Source organism: Apteryx rowi, unplaced genomic scaffold (genome assembly GCF_003343035.1).
Source record: "Apteryx rowi isolate R43461 unplaced genomic scaffold, aptRow1 scaffold_209, whole genome shotgun sequence".
Classification (NCBI taxonomy): domain Eukaryota; kingdom Metazoa; phylum Chordata; class Aves; order Apterygiformes; family Apterygidae; genus Apteryx; species Apteryx rowi.
The window spans coordinates 1,059,194-1,080,099 of NW_020448408.1; the positions used below are offsets into that span (position 1 = coordinate 1,059,194).

General features: G+C 41.2%; 1 protein-coding gene across 5 annotated transcripts in view; it reads right to left on the reverse strand.

Moving 5' to 3' along the window:
* Positions 1-18,581, reverse strand: part of ABCC4 (ATP binding cassette subfamily C member 4) — a 156,110-nt gene extending 137,529 nt beyond the window's left edge. For 3 of the 5 annotated variants that reach the window (XM_026064093.1, XM_026064097.1, XM_026064098.1), the window contains exons 1-4: positions 18,434-18,581; positions 3,906-4,016; positions 1,491-1,611; positions 614-838 (exon numbers count right to left, since the gene is read on the reverse strand). In XM_026064093.1, coding sequence (XP_025919878.1) covers positions 614-838; positions 1,491-1,611; positions 3,906-4,016; positions 18,434-18,507 — 531 coding nt within the window. In that variant the 5' untranslated portion in view covers positions 18,508-18,581. Of the gene's footprint in view, positions 1-613; positions 839-1,490; positions 1,612-3,905; positions 4,017-5,008; positions 5,094-6,668; positions 6,735-18,433 lie in introns of those variants that run through there. The other 2 variants (XM_026064096.1, XM_026064095.1) reach the window with 2 other exon arrangements.
* Positions 18,582-20,906: the final 2,325 nt, after the last annotated feature.

Consider the following 20,906-nt stretch of genomic DNA (forward strand, 5'->3'; position numbering starts at 1 on the left):
GAGCCTTTCTGAGTTAAGAAGTAGGCAATTCATTACCTCTACAGCACTGTTGGAAGAAAACATAAATAAAATCACAGCATGGGGAAAGAAAAGACACTGCAGCAATTGGCAGGCAATTGAGAGTGCTAAAGGAGATGGTGACAGCCAAGCATGATGTCCTCCCTAGCTAGAAACTGGGAGGCCAGGTAACTACCACCTCAAAATGGCTAGGACCCAACATCCATTGGATGGGATCTCTGCCCYTCTCCTGCTATAGGTTGACCACCTTTTACTATTCCAGCAAATATCCCCTCCRCCAGCGATGGGAAGGCTTTTCTCCCACAGCACAAGTAGGTGAAAGTCTGCAGCTTTCCCCCAGTCTTTAGGGCTCTTCAATCATCACCTTCACTCAAAGGACTGAAGTTGTCATTCAGACACCACTCTACTAAAAACAGTATAAAATGCACACAGATGCATTCAAACACTGATGTTTATTAGCATGCATAACATTTCTGCAAATCAATAACTTCCAGGAAATTGCAAGAGTATACATAACAAATAGCCACATTTTTAACCTTATATACAAAGAAATAGCTATCAAATGCCAAATACAACCATAAACATGTTTGCTTACCTTCCGATAAATCATATGACACATAGCTACCCTCAGCTTCATGCCAGCCCGCTGTACATGATAGAAGTATAAGTGGTGCATTATAGCTAGAATAAGTGTGCACACAGACAGAGCAGCTGCATAGCAGTATGCAAAATTCAAAGCTACCTCATCAGAGGAATCATAGTTTTCAAAATAATTAATAATTTTTCCCAAAAATATTGGCTGAATTATTTTAAGGGTTTCCTAAAGGAAAAAGAAAGAAAAAAAAAAGTATAAACAATTTTGTATCATACTATGCTACCCAAATTTGTGCCCAGGCCAGTAAGAACCAAATTACTGTTGCAAGTCACATCCCATATTATTTTGTTTTATCATGCTCTAAAATGCCAAGCTGAAATATATCCCATATTAAAGTTTAGCTGATTCTTTAAAAAAGAACTCTCTCAATTATTAATAAAAATTTTGATCTTATAAAAGCAAGTTACATGAATATGTATTGCGCTTCCATTTTTCAAGATGACATAGTATGACATTGCACATAGCAAAAATCTTTTTTTCTATGGGACATTCCATTCAGATACATAAAATGCAGGTAAGACCTACAAAGCAAGTCAGATGGCTTATATCATCTCAGCAGTAGTGCACTGAAAATAGCTCTCAGTTCCATGTCCACAATTCCACAGTTATGAGACTCACTGAAAAAATATCTGACCTGATTTTTCAATCTCTAAGGGAATGTAGCTCTGTTTTACTTTTCTGACAGAGTTTATGAACACTCCAGTTACTCTGAATGGCTCAGCATGAAGTCACCAGTATGCACCACGCAAGCCAGGAGGCCAAATTTCACATTGCTATTGGCTAGGAAGCATGTTGTATCGTACTTTACACCACTTACCTCAATCATTGTGAAAATTCCAAAAACTAAATAGGATTTCCAATAACAGAGTATGATTGCTTTTGTTAAATGTGGCATTCTTCCATCCTTTTTTGCTTTTTGCACTTCTTTATCCCAGTACCTGAAAAATAAGAAGCAAATATACTGGAGGACAAGTATAAAACCACAAGGCAATTAGCTAGAATAAAACAGATTCAGACCTGCAGTAGGATTGCCACAATCACCTCTGTAAATCACTTTTCATTAAGACATTAACACGATAATAAAAAGTCATGTTTTCTCATTTACAAAAACACGTATTTAGCATTACAGGTCTACCTGTTCTCCTACAATCACAAACACGGAGGCAGCAAAAATATTTGCTTGGCCATGGTTAACTGCTATTGCCTTTGATGCATTTGCATAAGATGAAGTCATTCTTTCTTTATTTCCTCTCAGTTCAGACAGCCAGTAACCTTAGTTAAGAGCCAATTACCATATGAACTCCTAACTATGGACTAAACTGAGGCAACATGGAGCGCCTTTATCTTTCTATAAGCTCTGCACTTCCCCAGAAAGGTTGTTATGCATGATCCCTTTTTTGTTTCTGTCATGTGCTTCGATGAAGAGGAGCAGATATGGCACAAGACCAAAAGGAACTGTCTACAGCAGTTTAGTCACTTAACGCTCCCCACATTTCTCCAAAGGCAAGGATTACAACAGCAGAGTGGCAAGGATCTTTGTGTTACCGCGTGCTTGCCCACAAGTAGGATACAATCCGTTCACATTAAAATCAAAGACAGTAAGAACAAATGTGAGTTTGTTCAGTTAAATATGAACAAAAAAAAAAAAATCAGGACTTAAGCAGATTTCTTAAAGTACACTGTTGTCAGACAAGATGTTCTCCCTTGTTTCTGTATGCTAAATACTTTCTGCCATGACCTCCAACCTTGCTAGTTTGAGGGCTGAAATTAGTCTAAGACATGAAAGCCTAGTTTATTACTTTGCAACAAGGCACACAGGTTTGAAGCATATAGTGTGGATAGAAGAACAGAACTTTTTAATTTTTTACCCTCCTTTATGCTACAGGAATTATATAGACATTGCCTAAATGCTTCAGATTCAGAATTAAAACTGCCTAGACTCTGTGGGATTTGTTGGCCTAGGTGAAAAGGCTACTTATTTAGGTGGCTACTTATGAACTGTATTCTTTGCTTCTGGGACAATACACTAAAGAGTAAAAAAAAAAAAAACACTTTTTTTTTGGATGCTCTATTTTCTACTGCTTCCTGAACTCATGGAAAGTGTGTGTTTTTACTGTAAGTCATTGGAAAGAGTTCATCTTCCTGTACAGCAAACCCTCTGAACTGCTTCAAGGCATGTCAGTGGAATTTGACAAGGATCTCCAGCTAGAAAGATATTAAAGGTTGCATTCCCATGAGTTTATCACAATCACTCTTTCTCCATTTAACTCAGCCAGAGCAGAAAGATGAAAGAATTGGTCATAATCTTTACTTTCTGGATGCTTTTCTTCTCGAGAAGTCTCTCCTCCCAGCCAAATTATTAGGAAAGTTGATTTGCCATACATCTTTCAGCGTAATTGCAAGAAAAAGCAAGGCCAAGCTACCACTTTCTTAGTTCAAAGGCCACCTTTCACTAGGAAACAAGTCTCCTTCTAATTATATTAAAAAAAAAATACTTTGAAGACAAAAATAATCTTTCTCTAGTGTAAGGTTCAAGCCAATTTACATAAACCGTTATTTTCAGAAGATATTTTACAAATTAAAAAAAAAAAAAAAAAAAGAGAGAGATTCTCTTGAGTCCATAATCACATGAACTGGAAAACTGGAAAATAGTCTAAGAAAGGATACTTACAGCAAAATAAGAACTCCTCCAAGAGGCAAGCTTAGATGTCCAAAGCATTTTAGCTTGTTTTTATTTTGCTTATATAGCATTTAACCAGAAAGTGGTATATTTTGAATATATACATACACACATAAAAGGTACACAGCTGTCACTTTTAATTCAGTTTGTTCTCCAAAACAAAAGGCATTAATCTTTTGCCTCGTTTCTATACAGAGAAAGTATAAAAGTTTCAACAGCCATTGTACCACAGATCAGAAGAGTCCCATTAATTTATTAAGTATTACTTCAATAACAGTTGAGTCTTCTGTTCTAAGCACTCTGCAGAGTGCCAAAGGAACTGCAAATGATGTAGTGAAAATACTCAAATATATTTTTATTATGTATAACTTGAAAAAATTAAAATGTTTCCATGGTAAATAAGTTCACAATATTACTCTCTACTCCCCAGAAGGTTTAACAGAACACTTTGGTAAACTTTACAGCAACCTCTTTTAATTTCAGAATATGAATACAATTCTTATCTTCATCAGCAGATATACAATGAAACAGAACAATGATTTTTCTCCTTACCACTGTAATTCTTCTCCAAGCTTCTCCGAGGAGTCTTCTGGCAACACTTTATACATATCATCTTCTTCAAGCTTCCGTTTATGTCCAGTAATAAATAAGGGATTCAACCACCTATTTAAATACAAGTTATTAATAAACTCATCAGTGGACCAGAAGAGTAATTCCACTACATGTTAATTCCATTTTTCTACGCCTTTCCTCCCTCTTCTTCGCATCTGTAACCTCAATATCCCACAGATTTTACTACATTTATCTTCACAACACCTAAGAATTAAATCACTTCCATTTTACAAATGGAAAGCAAGCTCTTGGAGGTGTTTATGCCCCACAGCACCTTACTCCCAGTCATCCAGATAGCCAATACAATTCTTCTTGGCCATAAGGTAAGTGTTTTCTTATAGTGGGAATCTCATTCAAAATTAGCCTTTCCTTAAATATTTAAAAACGGAACTRATCCAACTATTAAAATATTGACAAATTGTATATCAAATGGTATCATATATTAAAAGACATTTTTTGTAACTAGCATGATTGCTCATTTATATGAAAAAAGGAACTGCTGTTGAATTATCATTTTGACAAACAATAAAGTTAAGTAATTTAGAGACACCCACTCAAATGTAAAACAGATAAATAATGTATTATTACTAGAACTAATATTACACATTTTGGAATTATAAACACAAAGCACATTCTCACATTTTAGAGAGGAAATTAAGTGTGTAGACTGAAAAAAGAAAAAAATATTTTCTATCAAATATGGCCAGATTTTTAAAAGCTCAGCAGAAGAGAGCTTCAAAAAATTCATAATAATGTTCTTGTAGGTGTAACAGAATAAGGATATAAGCAAGGCAAGGTTTGTAGCAATAAGTAATATTTTGTTAGATCAACCGACACTGTTGATGAAAAGGCTAAGACTAGCTTTTACGCACCTAGACTCTTCTTCAAACCTGAAACACAGGTCTGCTCCACAGAGCAGACAGATGCATGACAGCAAAGACAAAAGTGATAAAGTTGTTCAKGAAAAAGAGAAGGACACCTATGAAACAGGCATGGCTTAGTGAGAAGAGAGGGGTTAAAAGTTTGCCACAAAGTTTACAAACTCTCTCTACTGAATCCATATATTTGGTTTCCAGGGGAGGCATGACTTTTAGCTCTCAGGCTTGTTTTCTGAGTTTTTGAGGTCATCTTGCAGGATCAGAAACAAGAAGTCAGAGATGGACCTGTTTTGGAAAAAAATACTCTTACACTCACGACAAAATGTTTCTGTCTCATGTCAATTGCCTGTGAAAGTCTGTAACTGTTGTTTAGTTTCTGATGCAAAGTTATTCCTTGACTTCACAATGCAGTTTTTAAAAGAGCAGCTGGTGCACTAGATGAAGCGTATTACTTGCTGGAAAGCAGAGGTGAGAATTCAAGGCTGTGATGGTTTGCAATGAGGGCACTTATTAATTCACAACCACAACAGTGGTTATGAACACACATCACAGCTTTGCATTTCTTGCTCAGGCATGCTCCAACTCAATTTTGTATACACTGGCTTATGAGAAGTCTGTTGATTAGACAGGGATTAGTTTAGAGAGGGTGGAGGGGCAGGCTGAATGCTAGAAGAAAGGACTCAGAGTTTTCTCCAAAGTAGGGCTGTTGCAACAACCTTTTGCATAGGCTCCACGGCACAGTACTATGTGACAAATGGGATCAACGGTGTTTTTCCTTTGCTGCTTAGCACGGTATAGCACAGCATGTATGTGACTCATTCAAAGACTAAGTCTGTGCTTGGAGTAGCATCTTTGATGGCTAACAGCCCTTTTTAAACTCGTGGGGCGGGTACTAAAGATCTGCTGTATCATACGTGAGCTAAGTCCTCAACATATGTTAAACATACAGAGACAATTAGAAATAGAAAGTTACTTGTTATACAAGTTGCTTGTTGCTTCGACTGTACGACCAAGTAGTACAACTTTCTGGGCTCAAATCACTGTGATTCTTTCCTTAAAGCTCCTGACCAAAAGCCTCAAAGATCAACTGCTCCAGGCAGCAAAAGAGCTTCTGCCTGATTTGACACAAGACCTCTGCGTCAAATGGCAGAGCTGTGCTCTGGGGTTCGACACTGGGAATAGCCCTAGTGAACCTGCTCCACTGAAACGCTGCTTCTTTGGCTCAGTTCTGCTGCCTACCACAGGCAAAAAGCAGACATGGGACAAATAACCTCAAGGTCATTCAAGCACAATTTCTGCCTGCTGGATGAGAGGCTCTATCTGCTCCAGGACAGACAATGATGGGAAAGAGCTGCAAATTTCAGTCGACTCCTGTGGTTGATACTAATTGCTCCTCCTCTTGCAACATCAGTATGAGTTTCCAGTGTACTCTGTAAATGAGACACAGATCTCCTTTCTAACAGAGTAGGACAGAGGATGAGCAATCTTCTCCCGCTGCTTTAGCACAAGAACCATGATGAGGCTGTTTTTCATGAAAATAGAGAGATTATTCCTCACGGCAATGTAAGTGGTTAAGAATTCCACTAACTATTGCTGTCAAGGTGGTAAAAATGAAAAGTGTTCTGACATTCAATCTTAACAAGGAGCATAAATAAGATATTTATTACCATATATTGGTGCGTGTATCAGAAAAAAAAGTTTAAAAATGAAAAAATGCTCTCAGTTTTACTCTGTAGAACAAACTTCTTGGATTTATACTTTTTAAAACATTGTAAAAACCTGGCCACAGAAAGAATTACACTTCTCTTGAAGGTGACTACCTTACCTTGATGTCAGTTTGATTCAGTAGTATACCCAACAGTAGCAAAAAATGTTGACCATGGTCCACTTGAAAAACAACYTGATGAAATATAATGGTCTCAAGTCTGCAGGAGGGACTGCTAGAATGATCTAGCTTATCCTTTAGCCTTAAACTCTCCAAAACACTTACTGATAATACACCCACCTCCACTGAACTTGTATGGTTTGTGGAAAATCTCTCATCACCCTAACCGGCCCATGTCAATCAAGGACTGTACATACTATGAGAACGGATTTCCAAATTAAGTAGCAGATGGAGATAATGCAGAGTAAAAACTGCCAAAATCTCAAATTTTTAAGACTATTGGTTCAATCAGAAGTAGCACAAATTCAGGGCGCTTATATTTTTCTTTTAGTTAAAACTATAATCTCGAAAACAGTGATGTAATTGCACTGCAAACTCTATTTTAACATTAAAAAAAATGCAAGACAAAAACAAGCCAAAGTATGCCAAAAACTGTGGTAATTTGTTTTGTGACTTGTTTATTATAAYGTACAATAGGGCAAAAACTCAGAACAAGTCCACATGTTTTTGTGAGGTTAGGCAAAAAAAGGACAGGAATTAAAACAACAACAAAAAAAAGTAAATATCACCACCCACTGTCGAGCTTTCCTGTGCCTTGCTGCCGACTCTGTGCTTACCTTGCTCTGTCTCTAAAATGTATTTTATTCATTGGATAACTGAGCTTGCAGCCAACACTTACGTACTTAAATGCAACTTTGGATCTTGGAGAGATGCAGAATTCCACACAGGACAAGTCACAGTCAGTCTGGTGTTTCTGTGGTCTTGCTTTGATTCTCATATTGACTCCAATTAAAACTTCACTTCCAAAGGTCATATAATTAATAGAGAGATTATAAGATTGTTCTCATAATTCTGACTCCTCTCAAATAGATTGGAAAAATTTGCAAAATCTTGTGCCAATTTAAACTAACCACCACTCTGGAACAGTCAAGAACAGCTATGCACACCTTTAATGTGCAAAACAAGTTATGTAATGGAGTACCTACCAGAATACTTTCTACACTGTTCAAAAACCTATTTAAGATTCCTAGACATCAGTGATACAAGCCTCTAATTTTATTACACCCAACTACTCTCTCTCCAATTATTAAGTGTTAAGAACTACTGCTAGAGAGGTCTTAACAGTATGAAAGCTTTTTAAAAGTATATTGTGCTATTGCATACTACAGTTGAAGATCTTTAGAACAAGGCTAAACATTTTTCTTTACAAATTTCAAAATAAGCTTAGTCTTTGGGAGAGTTTTCAGCTCAAAAATGATGTCTTCTATTTGTCCATCACAAATTGTCAGTACAACAAGAACAGTACAAGTTTGCTGCCTCACTGATGTGTCCTGAACTTCATGCTGGAAGGTCTACTTTCAGATAGAAGATCTGGCATCAGGATGCCACATATGAAGGCAGATTAGGCGATATTGAATTCTCTCCTTTTAGGACAGCATCAAGACCATCCTGTTTCACCCAGGCTGCTATTACAGGAGTCACACATTCATAACAAAAATCAGGCTCTTTTCTTGACTGAAAGCTTAGTAAATAAAAAAAGCGTGCTGTAAGAGGACTGTTAAAGCAGCAGGAAACATAAGGCAATGGCCTAGATAAAGAACATCCCTGCAACCTCAATAGCCAGATTGAGCCATAAAGGGAGACTTTCCACTACAGCAGCATGTCTGTTTTGTCAAAACTGGGATCAGCTAACACTGATCCCTTTAAGGATTTAAAAAAAAAACCTACAGAAAAGTAGATTTCATCATGAATACAGAAACTGCCCAAGCTGTATTATGGTTTAATAAAAAAAAGCTTTTAAAAAAAAAAGGCTAAGATGACATAGAGAAACAGGGAATATATAGAGACAAATGCAAACTACTCCTCTCATCCCATGGATGGGTGTAAAACGCACCCGCTACTAATCTACAGTCTGAAGAAAAAGAGATGAGGAGCAGAGCAATGGAAAAGGCTCATAGCTCAGCCCCATATTTCTACCTTTCCTTCTGAAAAAGTTGTTCAACTTAAAAAAAATAAACAAACAATAAAGGACCCCTCAGTGACTATCATTTCTTCCCCTCRGTACCTCTCTGTTTGATAAGTATTTTGAATAGCTATTTGGTTCTTAGGCATCAGGCAAGCAGTACCTCATTCTAGTCACTCTTCTGAAACGCAATGTTCATGYGATGCCTTTTAAAGGGCATAGTCCAAATTTTTGCTAGCATAAACTGTATATAAAAATGGGAACATTAGAAAGAATCCTGAGCACCTTCTGTTCTGCTGGGAATGGCTCTATTCTCCTATCAAGGCAATTAGCTGATCAAAGACATCACCCTGGAAAGAAGCCAAGAATTAGTTCCTGTTACTGCCAGAATACTGATGTCGCTAGGACTCAAGATTAAAAAAAAAAAAAAAAAAGTCACTTGGTGACCTGGTGCAAACCCAAGAGATAGCCAACTGCAAAACAGCAGATCATTGCTCTGACCCTAAAAGCCTTTCCTCTTCTACAGCCGTACCTTGGGCACAGATTTAAAAAAAAAAAAAGTGATTCATTTCTGAACCAACAGATATTTAAAGACCACAATACAAACATTCATTTCCTGCATTTTCCTACTCTTGGGCCCTGACATTACACTCTTTGTGACATTATAACCCAGTTGACCAGCTGTAGTTTTACTCAGTTGTTCAGGAAAGTGCAAGTTTTACCAGCTGTAATTAGAGAAACTACACCAGTATTTTGGAAAGACTCCATGGGGCTTGCAGAAAAAGATAAAAAACACAGAGCTGTCTTATCCACAAAAAAAGAAGTGGGACCTGAGGGATGGTTGACTTTTTCACTGAGGCAACATGGAAGAGAACCAGTCCCTGCTATCCTAAAGACACAGTCATTTTGAAACCAAAACAGCCACGCCACTGTATTTGATGCATAAAATTAAATTTCTTAAATGAGGAAGCTTTTAAATTAGGTTTGTTAGCATTCCAAAAGAATTTCCTTTTAGCCAGGGAAGAAATACATTACCAATAGGTAAGCCGAACTAGTAGCAGTGTCCAGCTCAACTGGTTCATGAGCCTAGGGATGGGAATCACTCTACCTTTGGATTAATATAATGTCCTGCTTGTAAATAGTCAAAAAAGTAATATTTCTACACTGCAGAGCAGGCCTGCAGAGTTTTCCAGAAATCCACGCATTGCAAGTTTTTCATGACCTGAGAAAGTCTGTCACAAAATATCAGCCAAGAAGCATCTCTAGTTACATTAGAGACTGGATATGAATAAAAGATATGCCACAATCACAAAGAAGTCTCCCTGAAAGGGTGTTACCATCAGGGCCCCAAGCCGCACTGGGCCTTACTTGCCCTGAGGGGCCTCACCTGGGACCCCCCACCACCCCCTGCCCAGCGTCTCAGCAGCCCCATTTTGGCCCAGCCCTGGCACCCAGCGCCGGCGACACCATGGGGGTGCCTGTGCACCATGGGACTGTGCCTGGCAGCTGAGGGCATCGCCTGTACTGCGCTCACCCTCAGCTCCCGGCTCACCCCCGCATCCTGCAGTGGCCCCGCTCATACTGCTCCTCAACAGCTGTTATCCCACAGTCAAAAACTAAAACATTATATTACCTTCTTCTATACAAGTGCAAAATTTTGCCCTCATCAGTTTCACAAAAAAGCCTTGCTTTATCATTGCCCGAGTTAGAAAAATCAGGCTAAATGGACTATTCTTCTGATTAAACTAAATAATTCATCTCTTTTTTTCCCCTCTCTATTTTTAATTATAGGCAGGAGTTTACCTTCTGGGTAAACTCACAGTATCCGGTAAAAGCCACATCCTGTATACTCTCATCAACTAATTCCTTAAGAAGGTGGTTTACAAACTGTATTTTCCCCATTCCTCCTAAGCCTATTTGTGAATTACATTACAAGCATCATCTGTTTATACTCAATGTCCAGTTATTTTTCAAAAGTTGCACAGGAGAGTCTTTGTTTACTCAAATTCTTCCATAACGCTAGGATTTCATCTTGAGCAGCTTGGAAGCACTACTTCAAATACTAAGCTGTGCAGTAACATGTATTTCCTTCTCTTTAATCACTTAAATCGGAGTTGTTTTTTGTAAAACAAATTGGATTTCCTCACAAGACCTTTTGATTATAAATTCATGTTGTTTATCCTCTATAGCTTACCTCAGGTGCCTATATGTTTTTTTGTACTGTTCATTACCCAACTTCATGACATGACTCAAAGTTAAAAACCATGAGAGTAAATCCAATAGTGTGCCATTTGCTTGCTTTTAGTGCAGAGGAGCACCATTGGGATGGGATGTACAGACAGATGAACACCCAGTCTTACAGTGTTATTATGCAAGAACTCACAAGTCTCACAGCAACAAACATTTTGTAATCATCACGTGACTATTTTTTTTACTATCACTATTCCGCATGCTCACCCATTCTCCTCAGCAAGCTGTCATTTCCCACTTCCCCTTACCAAAGCAGCTACACACAATTAATAAACAGAGTAAGTTCTCATATTTCTTCAGATGCTTTTCAGCTAGTGTTTTAGTCACASGTTCCCTCCACCGTTTACTGGCAGCTTAAAGAGTGGATTTTCTCATTGTGTACAATATAAAGAACAGTAAGAACAGAATGAAATTACTTCAAAGCCATGTAAACTCAGAAACGCCTTTCACGCCTTCGGTTACAATGCCAGACAGCAATAACCTTTGCTACTTAACTTCATCTTGTCTTCCTTGCTTTTGGTTTTTCACAGCAGGGTGTGAGCAGCTACAGTGCTGAACAGCCCTCTTCCTATGCTAACAGTAACTCAATCGGTATTGATTGCACTTAAAGCAGGCTGGTTCATGCTGTTCATCTACAGCATTAGCCAGGTATGAACTATCTGATTACTCAAACACCCTTCCCAATATTCCAGATGGCAAGCAGAAGTAAAAACAGGAGGCAAAAAAGAAAAAGGCTGCCATACAGTGGCTAATGCTTCCTGCAGAGCCTGGGAAAAGGGARTGGAAAGTGGCATTGCTTTTAACTACATACTAGACTATTTCAGAGACTGTTATCAAAATACTGATTCCAGATCTGGTACCCACATGCCAAGAAAAAATATTCATCATACAGATGATTTGGTGCAAAGGTCTGAAGATAATGCTTTATAGCAAGAAATTTAAGTAGTATAAGCTATTTTTTGACCTAAAACCTAAACAGTTACATAGAGTGAATGGAAGGGAAGAGTTCTTCAATTTAGCAGAAGAGAACTGGTCATCCAAATTCCTAATCTCTAATTAACTTACTAGTCAAACAATTTAGCTGGAGTGGGCAAATTCTTCATCACTTGAAAAATATATCTAGAAAACTGTGCTAGAGCTCATATATAGGTTTAATGATAAAAAGCACAACAAAAAAAATAAAATCAAGAGATGAAGTTATGCAGAAAGGCTAGATGAGCATAATGGGCTCCGATTTCAATATCCAAAAGAAAATGCTAATACTGAAGCATAATGACAGCAATTTCAGTATTAACTTCCCTTTCTGCAAGTAATGGAAGTAGGAATATTTAAAACCACCTGCTGTGAGTTCACATTGGTATGACACATGTTTGGGTGACACGGGTACGCAGAATAGAAGATAATTAATCTTTTTGACCCTCCACTCCCAAACTCTAATTGTTTTCCCTCTACTCCACTCTTAAGCTCTCAAAGAAATTTTTAGAATTGGGTGAGGGGAGGGAGGAAGTAGACTTTGGGAAAAAAACAGCACAACTTACCCTTGATTTTGAAGTTTTGCAGGGATTATTTCAGGAGGTTGCAACAAGGACAGTCTTTCTGGGAAATGACACAGTACACACTGGCTAGAGCATTTCAAAGACAAGTAATTTCAGTGTTTTGTTATATATAAACGGGTCATCTCATGGTGTATCTAATGCATCAGAGCTTTACGCTCATACAGATACTTCAAATGCCAACATTCTCACAGTTTATGCATACTTGCTATAATCAGTATAATCTATTTAGCACTCTGGGCCCACATATTTTTAACTTAACTAGCTCATAAATGCTGTTTTCAAGCAATATTTTCTCCTACATAATGTATCTATCTTGCAATAAAATAAGCAAAACTTACAAATGAATAAGGCTACAAAGATGATTAGGGGACTGGAGCATCTCTCCTATGAGGAAAGACTGAGAGAGCTGGGCCTGGTTAGCCTGGAGAAGAGAAGGCTCAGGAGGGGATCTTATTAATGTGTACAAGTATCTGAAGGGAGGGTGTCGAGAGGATGGRGCCAGACTCTTTTCAGTGGTGCCGAGCGACAGGACGCGAGGCAATGGGCACAAACTGAAACACAGACAGTTCCATCTGAACATGAGGAAAAACTTCTTCACTGTGAGGGTGACAGAGCACTGGAASAGGTTGCCCAGAGAGGTTGTGGAGTCTCCTTCTCYGGAGATATTCAAAACGCGCCTGGATGCAATCCTGTGCAAYGTGCTCTAGGTGACCCTGCTTGAGCAGGGGGGTTGGACTAAATGATCTCCAGAGGTCCCTTCCAACCTCAGTGATTCTGTGATTCTGTAGTAGTTAAAGAGACCAAATGATTAAAATTTGACTATGGGTTATTAAACATCTGATAAATTTAAAAAAAAGGCATTATCTTTATAATAGGTTATATACATGTCCTCAGTCTTCTTTCCAATCAGAAGGAGGGGGAAAAAAAAAAAAGTAAGTCCGATTTCATTCTTTGGTTATTGAAAACGTACCTTCCATTTATATAAACTGAGGATGTTTACACTTTTTTTTAGAGTTTCATATAGTACCACAATAGTCCTGCTAAGGGTAGTCATCTTGTGACAATAAATCACTAAATGAACTAAAAATTAGCCATCTCAGAGATCTTCATAATGTGTTATCAGTTAGGAGTCAGCATCATCATTAATTTGGGACATTTTGGGTGGGAATTCACCAGGTATCAGGCAATTCACTACAAAGCCTGATACTGCTTGGTATTTTCATTCATGACCTGAAGTAAAGATAAAATCACCATAGATAAATTTATTTGCTGACACAATAAAGAACACTAATTGTATCTAATACTGCTACAGTTCAATTCCAACTGGAACATCCAAGAAAAGCAATTGTTTAACTTCTTTCCAAGCAAGGCAAGATATGCTTTACAAGGGAGCAAAGTCATTGGACCAAAGCACATACGACATTTAGGCCCACTCAAAAGCCCAACTAAATTAGCCAGTGGCCCTTCTAATTCTAAACTCTGGGATGTGAGAGGAGGAAAAGTTATGAAAAGTACGTACTTATTTACACTGGTACAAGAGAGGTACATTGCATGACTATATTTGCTCAGACATAAACAGCTACACAATGTGCAGTCACTGAAAACCCTGGGACCTACATATTTCTGCTTATCGCGTTCTGTTCATTTAAATTCAAAGGTCAAGATTTTTTTAATCTTCTCCCTTTACATGCTAGGTCAGACTAGTGAAGAAGCCTTTTCATTTTGTCATTTTCCCTAATGCACTTCCTCGGTAGGCCAAGAGCAACACTGCCAGACACAGAAAGGTAATGATAAAACATTCATTGCTTCCTTGGAATCATAACTGYGCAGATGCCTTGAAGCAAGTTTTCAGTTCATGTTTTAATACCCTTACTGTAATGGCAATTGTTGCATATCAAGTGATGATATAAAAAGGCATACAGCTTTAGGGTGCTGACAATGCCCAATGTTCCAAAAAGCTGAAAACTTGTCATAGGCCCAGCAATTCTACGACAGACAAATATTTAAGTATTATTAATTTTATTTAATTATTAATTTCTTAAAAATAAATGCTAAATGAAATTTAGCAGGACTTTACTTTCTTTTACTTCTCTGAACAAGAAGACTGGATTCCCTATTCAGGGTGTTCCAGCTTGCCCTCCTTCTCATGTTATTAATGGGCCAAAAGTTAACTAGTCTTTCAAAAATGTAATTATAGCACTTCTTTTGTAACCTTCCACAGAAGTGAATTCCATGCCTGAAAAACAGGGTGCATAACGAAGCAGCAAGCATTGTATAGCAAGAACATCTTTGACAACTCAAGGGAGCAAATGSTATTAAGCAAATAAAAACACACCAGCTACTTAATGAACACACATGCTCAAAACCCAGAAAATATTTAGAAAAAGAAATACTCTTACTGTATACAACTATTAACTTAAGAATCCCCACTCCTCACAGCAGAGAAAAGATGTGAAAAGTGTTCTTCTCAATTCCAGACACACTTGCAAAGCTTTTCAAACCCAAACTTGCAGCAACAGAGCACGTTTTTAAACATGAAAATCACTAAATTGAACCGTATCTTGCTAGGGGGGGATGACCTTAAAAACCAAGCAAATCCTCCAATCAATCCTTCAAAGCCCTCATTCTCATCAGCAAGCTGAGCCAAAAATAAGAAGCGAGGATGAGGTAAAGCAAAGCAGACAATTGGAAGTATATCCCAGTGCTCTAACTCTACCTGAACTACCAGCCAGAGCTTAGAGAAGTCTGGGAGCATGGGAACTAGCAACTATGAAGGTCAATAGATAGARTAATATCCGAAAYACCCAGAACAGCAATTGGTTCTTTGATAATCCTATGTTAATATAGATAATTCAGTGAGAGATATGGAAAACAAGAATATTTTGCAACTGCCCTCATCTTCATACTTCTGTCATAAATAGTTTTTATTTTTTTTTAACATCCAACTAACATTACACAAGGGATGCATTATAAAATAACAATATTCACACACAATCCAGATGCTCCTCTTTCCCATGAATGTATTAGAGCGTTTAATGTTTATCAAGCTCATACTTGTCAAAGTCACAACCCCAAAAGCAAGAAGACAAGCTCTGAACAACGGGAGAAGAATGTCTTCAGCCTACACACTCATTACCTGAGTTTTATAATTCAATGAAAACATGACTACTTTTCCCCTGTGAGTTTGATCCTGTTTCTGCAAGACAGAATAACTTTAGCTCTACTTCTACACCACTGGCAACAAAGAAGGTGGGGGAGGGGGGGAAGAGCCTTCTTACCACAGCTAGATTGGACTTTTGAAAAMAAATAAATAAATAGAAGAAGAAAAAGGACACCTGCCCAGCTGCCTGCAATGCTGTTAATAAGGACAGAAAGTAGGGCTAACAGTCAACAGCTAGGGTTTGGGCAGCATAGCAGGCACACTGGAGCAACCACAGGTCAGTTGTTGCCACTACTCCCAGAACAGCCCTCCTCAAGCACTGGTTTTCCAATTCTCCAACTGAAAACACTTCTCACAGGATGTTCAGAGACGGCACTTCCAATGAAGCAGTGCCCAAGAAATGCTCACACAACTGTCAAAAGCTGGGTGCTTCGTAGAAGCAGTGAACGATTATTAAAGCTAGCTTTAATGTTAGCTTTATAGCTAGTGAAGCGTACTTTAATCCTTTCTTGATTTTATGTAATAAAGTATTAACTTGCATAAAGATGACAGCTCCTAGATCCTCGCTTTATGTCACTGCAGACATCACTTCAGCTGAATTTTTCACTGAGAAAATACTAAAGCTTTTTGACTAGCAAACAGCAAGAATATACTGGTATTTTTGATGATCACATGCAGCATAGGTAGAAGGGTAACATAATGTTGCTGAAGCCTGTGAGAGCCTGGCAAATAGTACACAGGACAATTTTTTTTTTTTAATTCATTAAAATTTTTCACATTCTATTAAAAACTTTCTTCACAGCACAAGCCCTACAGTTGAGCCCTACTGTCTGAAGAGTAAGAAATGTAACAGACTGTAAAGCAAAATATCCCAGTCACTCTCCGAAATTTCAGCAGGCCTATCATCTCACAAACACAGGGCTCCCCTTCCTCTTGCCCTTCTCAGAATAAGAACCCACAAACATGTTTGGGGTAAAAGGAACTTTTGAAGTGCTTTCCTAAAACTTCAAAAATTTAAAACGGCTTTTGTTGGTGCTGTTGAACAATCCACCTGGAGAGCAGTAAGATGGATGATGGGAACAGTCAAAAAAAAAAGTCATGAACATTGCACACTTCCTTTTTCACCTCTAGCAGGATTGTTTTGAACCTAACTACTGGTAGCAGCACAAGATTGCTGCAAGAGACAGTGAATAGAGTAAAAGCAGCRTTGCAATGCTATCTGGCCAACCCGTAGTTCATCTCATTCTGCTTGGACTTCCTAGCAAAGTTGTTTCTAACATGGGCACCCCAATGCTAAAAAAGAAATGACAAGTCAAACTGCTGAACACAGGGAGCTCAACACAAGCATACAACCTCTGTTTCTTGCACACAGTACCTCCAAGGACATTTCCTTGACTGAAAACGTGTTTAGCTAAAATTGGCCTGGGCCTTTAAAATCCCTCTGCCTCCTATAAAGGATCCCTACACCTGCTCAGAGACGCTTTTAGGATCAAAGGCTTTTTCTGCTTGTGTTTCAGAGGCTTCCAAACACAGGGGCCTCATGCACCATGCCCCCTCTTCCTTCTTCCCCAGGTAATACAGGATGTGCGCCCGGAGTTCAGGCTACAACAGGTGAAGCAGGATAAGTGCTACCTTTGTAACTGTCCTCTTCCAAAGGGGTGCTGCTCAGAGAGACAAGCTTGATACTTCTCCTTTTCACCTTGCATGTCTTTTTTTTTCTTATCATATTTCAATGCAGCGAAACTGCAGGACCGTAATTGCTTTGAGTAACGATGTGCCTCTGCGCCAAAGGCAGCGCTAGTAGGAGAACAAGCGCCGACTCTGCACTGCCACAGTAGTTACCTGGTCTAGCACAGAAGTCACTGGTCTCCTAGCAGCTTGCGTGAGCGCTCCGTCCCCCACCTTCGCTCTGCGACACCCCACGCCCCCAGGGAGTCAAAGCAGGAGGCTGCCCTCACACCGGGAAACCCCTAAGCAGACTGCGCAGTTCAGAAACAGCCTCATCCAGGCGAAAAGAAAAAATTAAAAAAAAGAAAAAGAGAACCACCACCAGACTCGGCCAGGGAGACTGGCGAGCGCTCCCGCGACGGGCAGTACCTGCCGCCGATCCGCTATGCGAGCAGCAGAGCGGGGTCGCCGCCGGCAACGGGGCGCGCGGCGAGGAGGAAGCGCACGGGACCCGCACGCTGCCTGCCCGCCGCGGCGGCCAACACGTGCTCCAGCCGGGCTGCCGGCGCCCTCGGCCCGGGGAAGCGCTACCAGACCCCGGAGAGCGGCGGGGACGGGGGAGAAGCGGGACCCCGCCGGCACCCCGCACCTGCTCCCGGCGGGGCTTCCCGGCGGCACCGGCTCTCACCTCGGGWGACCTCGCCCCGGCGCCGCCGCTCCCCCTCCGTCTCCGGAGCCACCTGCGGGCCAGGGACGCCCCGGGCCGGCGGCGCTGACCCGCGTTAAGTCGCCAGGCCCTCGCTGAGCCGCCTCTGCGGATTCACTGCCCGGAGGCGACGGGGGCAGTTCGGACCGCGCCGCTCCCCCCCCCCGGGGCGCCCAGACCCTCCCGGGGGGGAGCGCGAACCGGGAAGGAGGGAGGGGTGGCGGCGGCGGCCCCCCGCGCGGCCGCCGGGGCTCAGCATCCCCCCGCCGGCCCCGGAGCCGGGCGGGAAGCCGAGGGACGGAGAGGCGGCGGCGGTAAAGCCCCGGCACGGCGCCTTCCCCGCCGGCGGGCAGCCCCAGGGCCGCACCTCCCCCCCGCCTCCGCCCTCGCCCGGGCGCTCACCAGAAGAAGAGCCGGGAGCAGAGGTTGGCATCCTGCAGCGGGTTGGGCTTCTCCTCGCGGGGCACCGCTTCCATCCCGCCCGGCGGCGGCGGCGGCGCAGCACCGGAGGCGACTCCTCGCCGCTTTGCCGCCGCCGCTCTGCCGCCGGCCGGCGCTGTTTCCGGGAGAGCCGGCACCCGCCGCCTCCTCCCTCCTCCCGCCCGCCCGCCGCAGGACGCCTCCTGCCGGCCCGGCTCCCCCGCGACGCCCGCCCCTGTGCGGAGACAGGCGGAGGCGCGGCGTGGCGCGGCGGGCCGAGGCGGCAGCCTCCCCTCCGGCAGGGCCGGGGAGCAGCGCCGCCGCCCCTCCCCCCTCTCGGGCGACCGTTAGGTGCCTCCGCGCGGGCCGAGCCCTCGCGCCCCAGGGGAAACGGCCGCCGCCGGCGGGGAGGAGGGGGGCTCCGCTGCCCCCTCACCGGCTTCTCGCCTGTGTGTGCCTGAAGGGAGTCACTTTTTTTGCCCTCGTAGTGCTCGAATAAAAGGTTTTAAAGCCTGCGAGTTTTTTTTTTTTTTTTTCTGTTTATTGACCTAAGGAAGTCTCCCTGTTTTGTCACCGGCTGCAGCCGGGTGATGTTACCTCCCCAAAATCGCTTTCGCCGTGCTGTGTGTGAGTTACTGCCTCCTTACCGTGCTGTTGCTGGTTAAAAGCGTTACTGTCTTCTCAGCGAGGCACCAGCAGGCCTTACTGGACGGAGAAGCAAGCCACCAGTGAGGAGCAATTGCAGCCTAACGGGCCTGACCAGCCAGAAACACTTGTTTCCACCTCTCCTTCCTAAACATTGCAGTGACTTTTATTAAAAAAAAAAAAAAAAAGCACACTTGTGATTGCCTTTCCAGCCTGGGGATGAGACCCCAAGGAAGGGTCTGTATTCAGAATTGCAAGCAAAAGGGCGCTAGGGGAGCGTGAGAGCAGCTACATGCTGGTCCGAGTCCGCAAACCAGTGCTATCTGCAGCTCAAGTTTAATGATGTTGAGGAGAGTTTGGTGGTACAAAAAGTACCCCAGAAATAAACCAGAATGCACATACACACAAAAGTAGTTATTTAATTCCAAGAGAAGGTGCATCACAGAGATCCTTGAAGCAGTTTTCAGAAGCTCAGTGCGATGGTTGTCAGGGTGAATGATCACCATACTCCTCTCCACAGTTGTTTCTGTGGCCTGCCACAGGGGATGTGACTGCAAGAAGTAGAGGGGACCACAAGAAATCTAAGATAATACAAGTGTGGGGCACGTGTTTGGAGATAACCAAAAAACTATTCAGCTCAGTGAAAAAATAACAGGCAGAATAGGTGTCTGCCATGCCCTAATTTCTCTGCAGCCTCCCAGACTCCTTTCCCCTCAAGCTGAGCCAGCTGCAAGGCAAGTCTCCTGTTTATTCATCTTTTGCCCCTAGGAGCAACCACCCTATCTCTTCTGGCTAAAATGGCTTATCAGCGAAATAATTCTGGTATCTGATTATCACCACAGGCACATGCAGTTGACACATGGTGAAGATAAAAGAAGGTGGTAAGGTCCGGGCCACACTGTGTCATTGAAGAAACAGCATCAATTCACACTTGCAAGGATGTCATAATAACCATAACACAAATAAATTGAGCTTAAGCTTGCTATCAGTAAAAGCTGAGAGAGCTGGCAACAAAAGGTGTTGGCTGAGCATACTACTATGTGCCACAGGTTTTGCAAGCAGTAAGTAGTATGCTTCTCAACAACTGCCTATAGATCTGTCCAAATTAAAACAAAGAAATACACTTAGGGAAATGGCGTAGAGATTTGAAAGGACAGGCTTTAACAAAAAAAAGTGCTTTATGTATTCCAGAACTTGAAGAATTAACTTAAGTCACCTCCCAAAACATATGAAGACAAGGTCTGCCCATCAACAAAGTCTGGCAACCCAGGTTTAGATTTCTGAGAAGCAAATTTGTCTGAACAGGTATTAATAAGAGAATAAAAGGTATGACAGCCCAATGCAAGTCCCAAAACTTCAATAAAGTTTGGGTCAGGTAATGGGGGAAAGGAAGATGTAAATCTTTAAACTGACATCTATTCATGAAGCTTTATTTTTCTGAAATAAAATCAAGCCAGATTCTTGCAATGAAAGATTATCAAAACATTTCTTTGTTTGGACAAGAAAGTAGAATATTAGTCATGAACAAGTAATTTTTTTTAAGAACACAGGATCAGAAAGTAACTTTTTCCAAGATTATTGTAATGGTAGGAAAACAACAAAGAACAAACCTCAAGAAGTAAATTTCTTCCTTCCCAGCGTCATCAGTGACAATTATTGACAATGCATAATTTTATAATAAATTTTGCTGTTGAATTCCGTGTCCAAAACAAAACACTCTAGAAAGGTTTGGAGAAGGGTAAACTAAAGATTTAGCAAGCCCAAAGAATTATATTAAAATTCAATAGGAAAAGAAAAGCCTGAAAGCCAA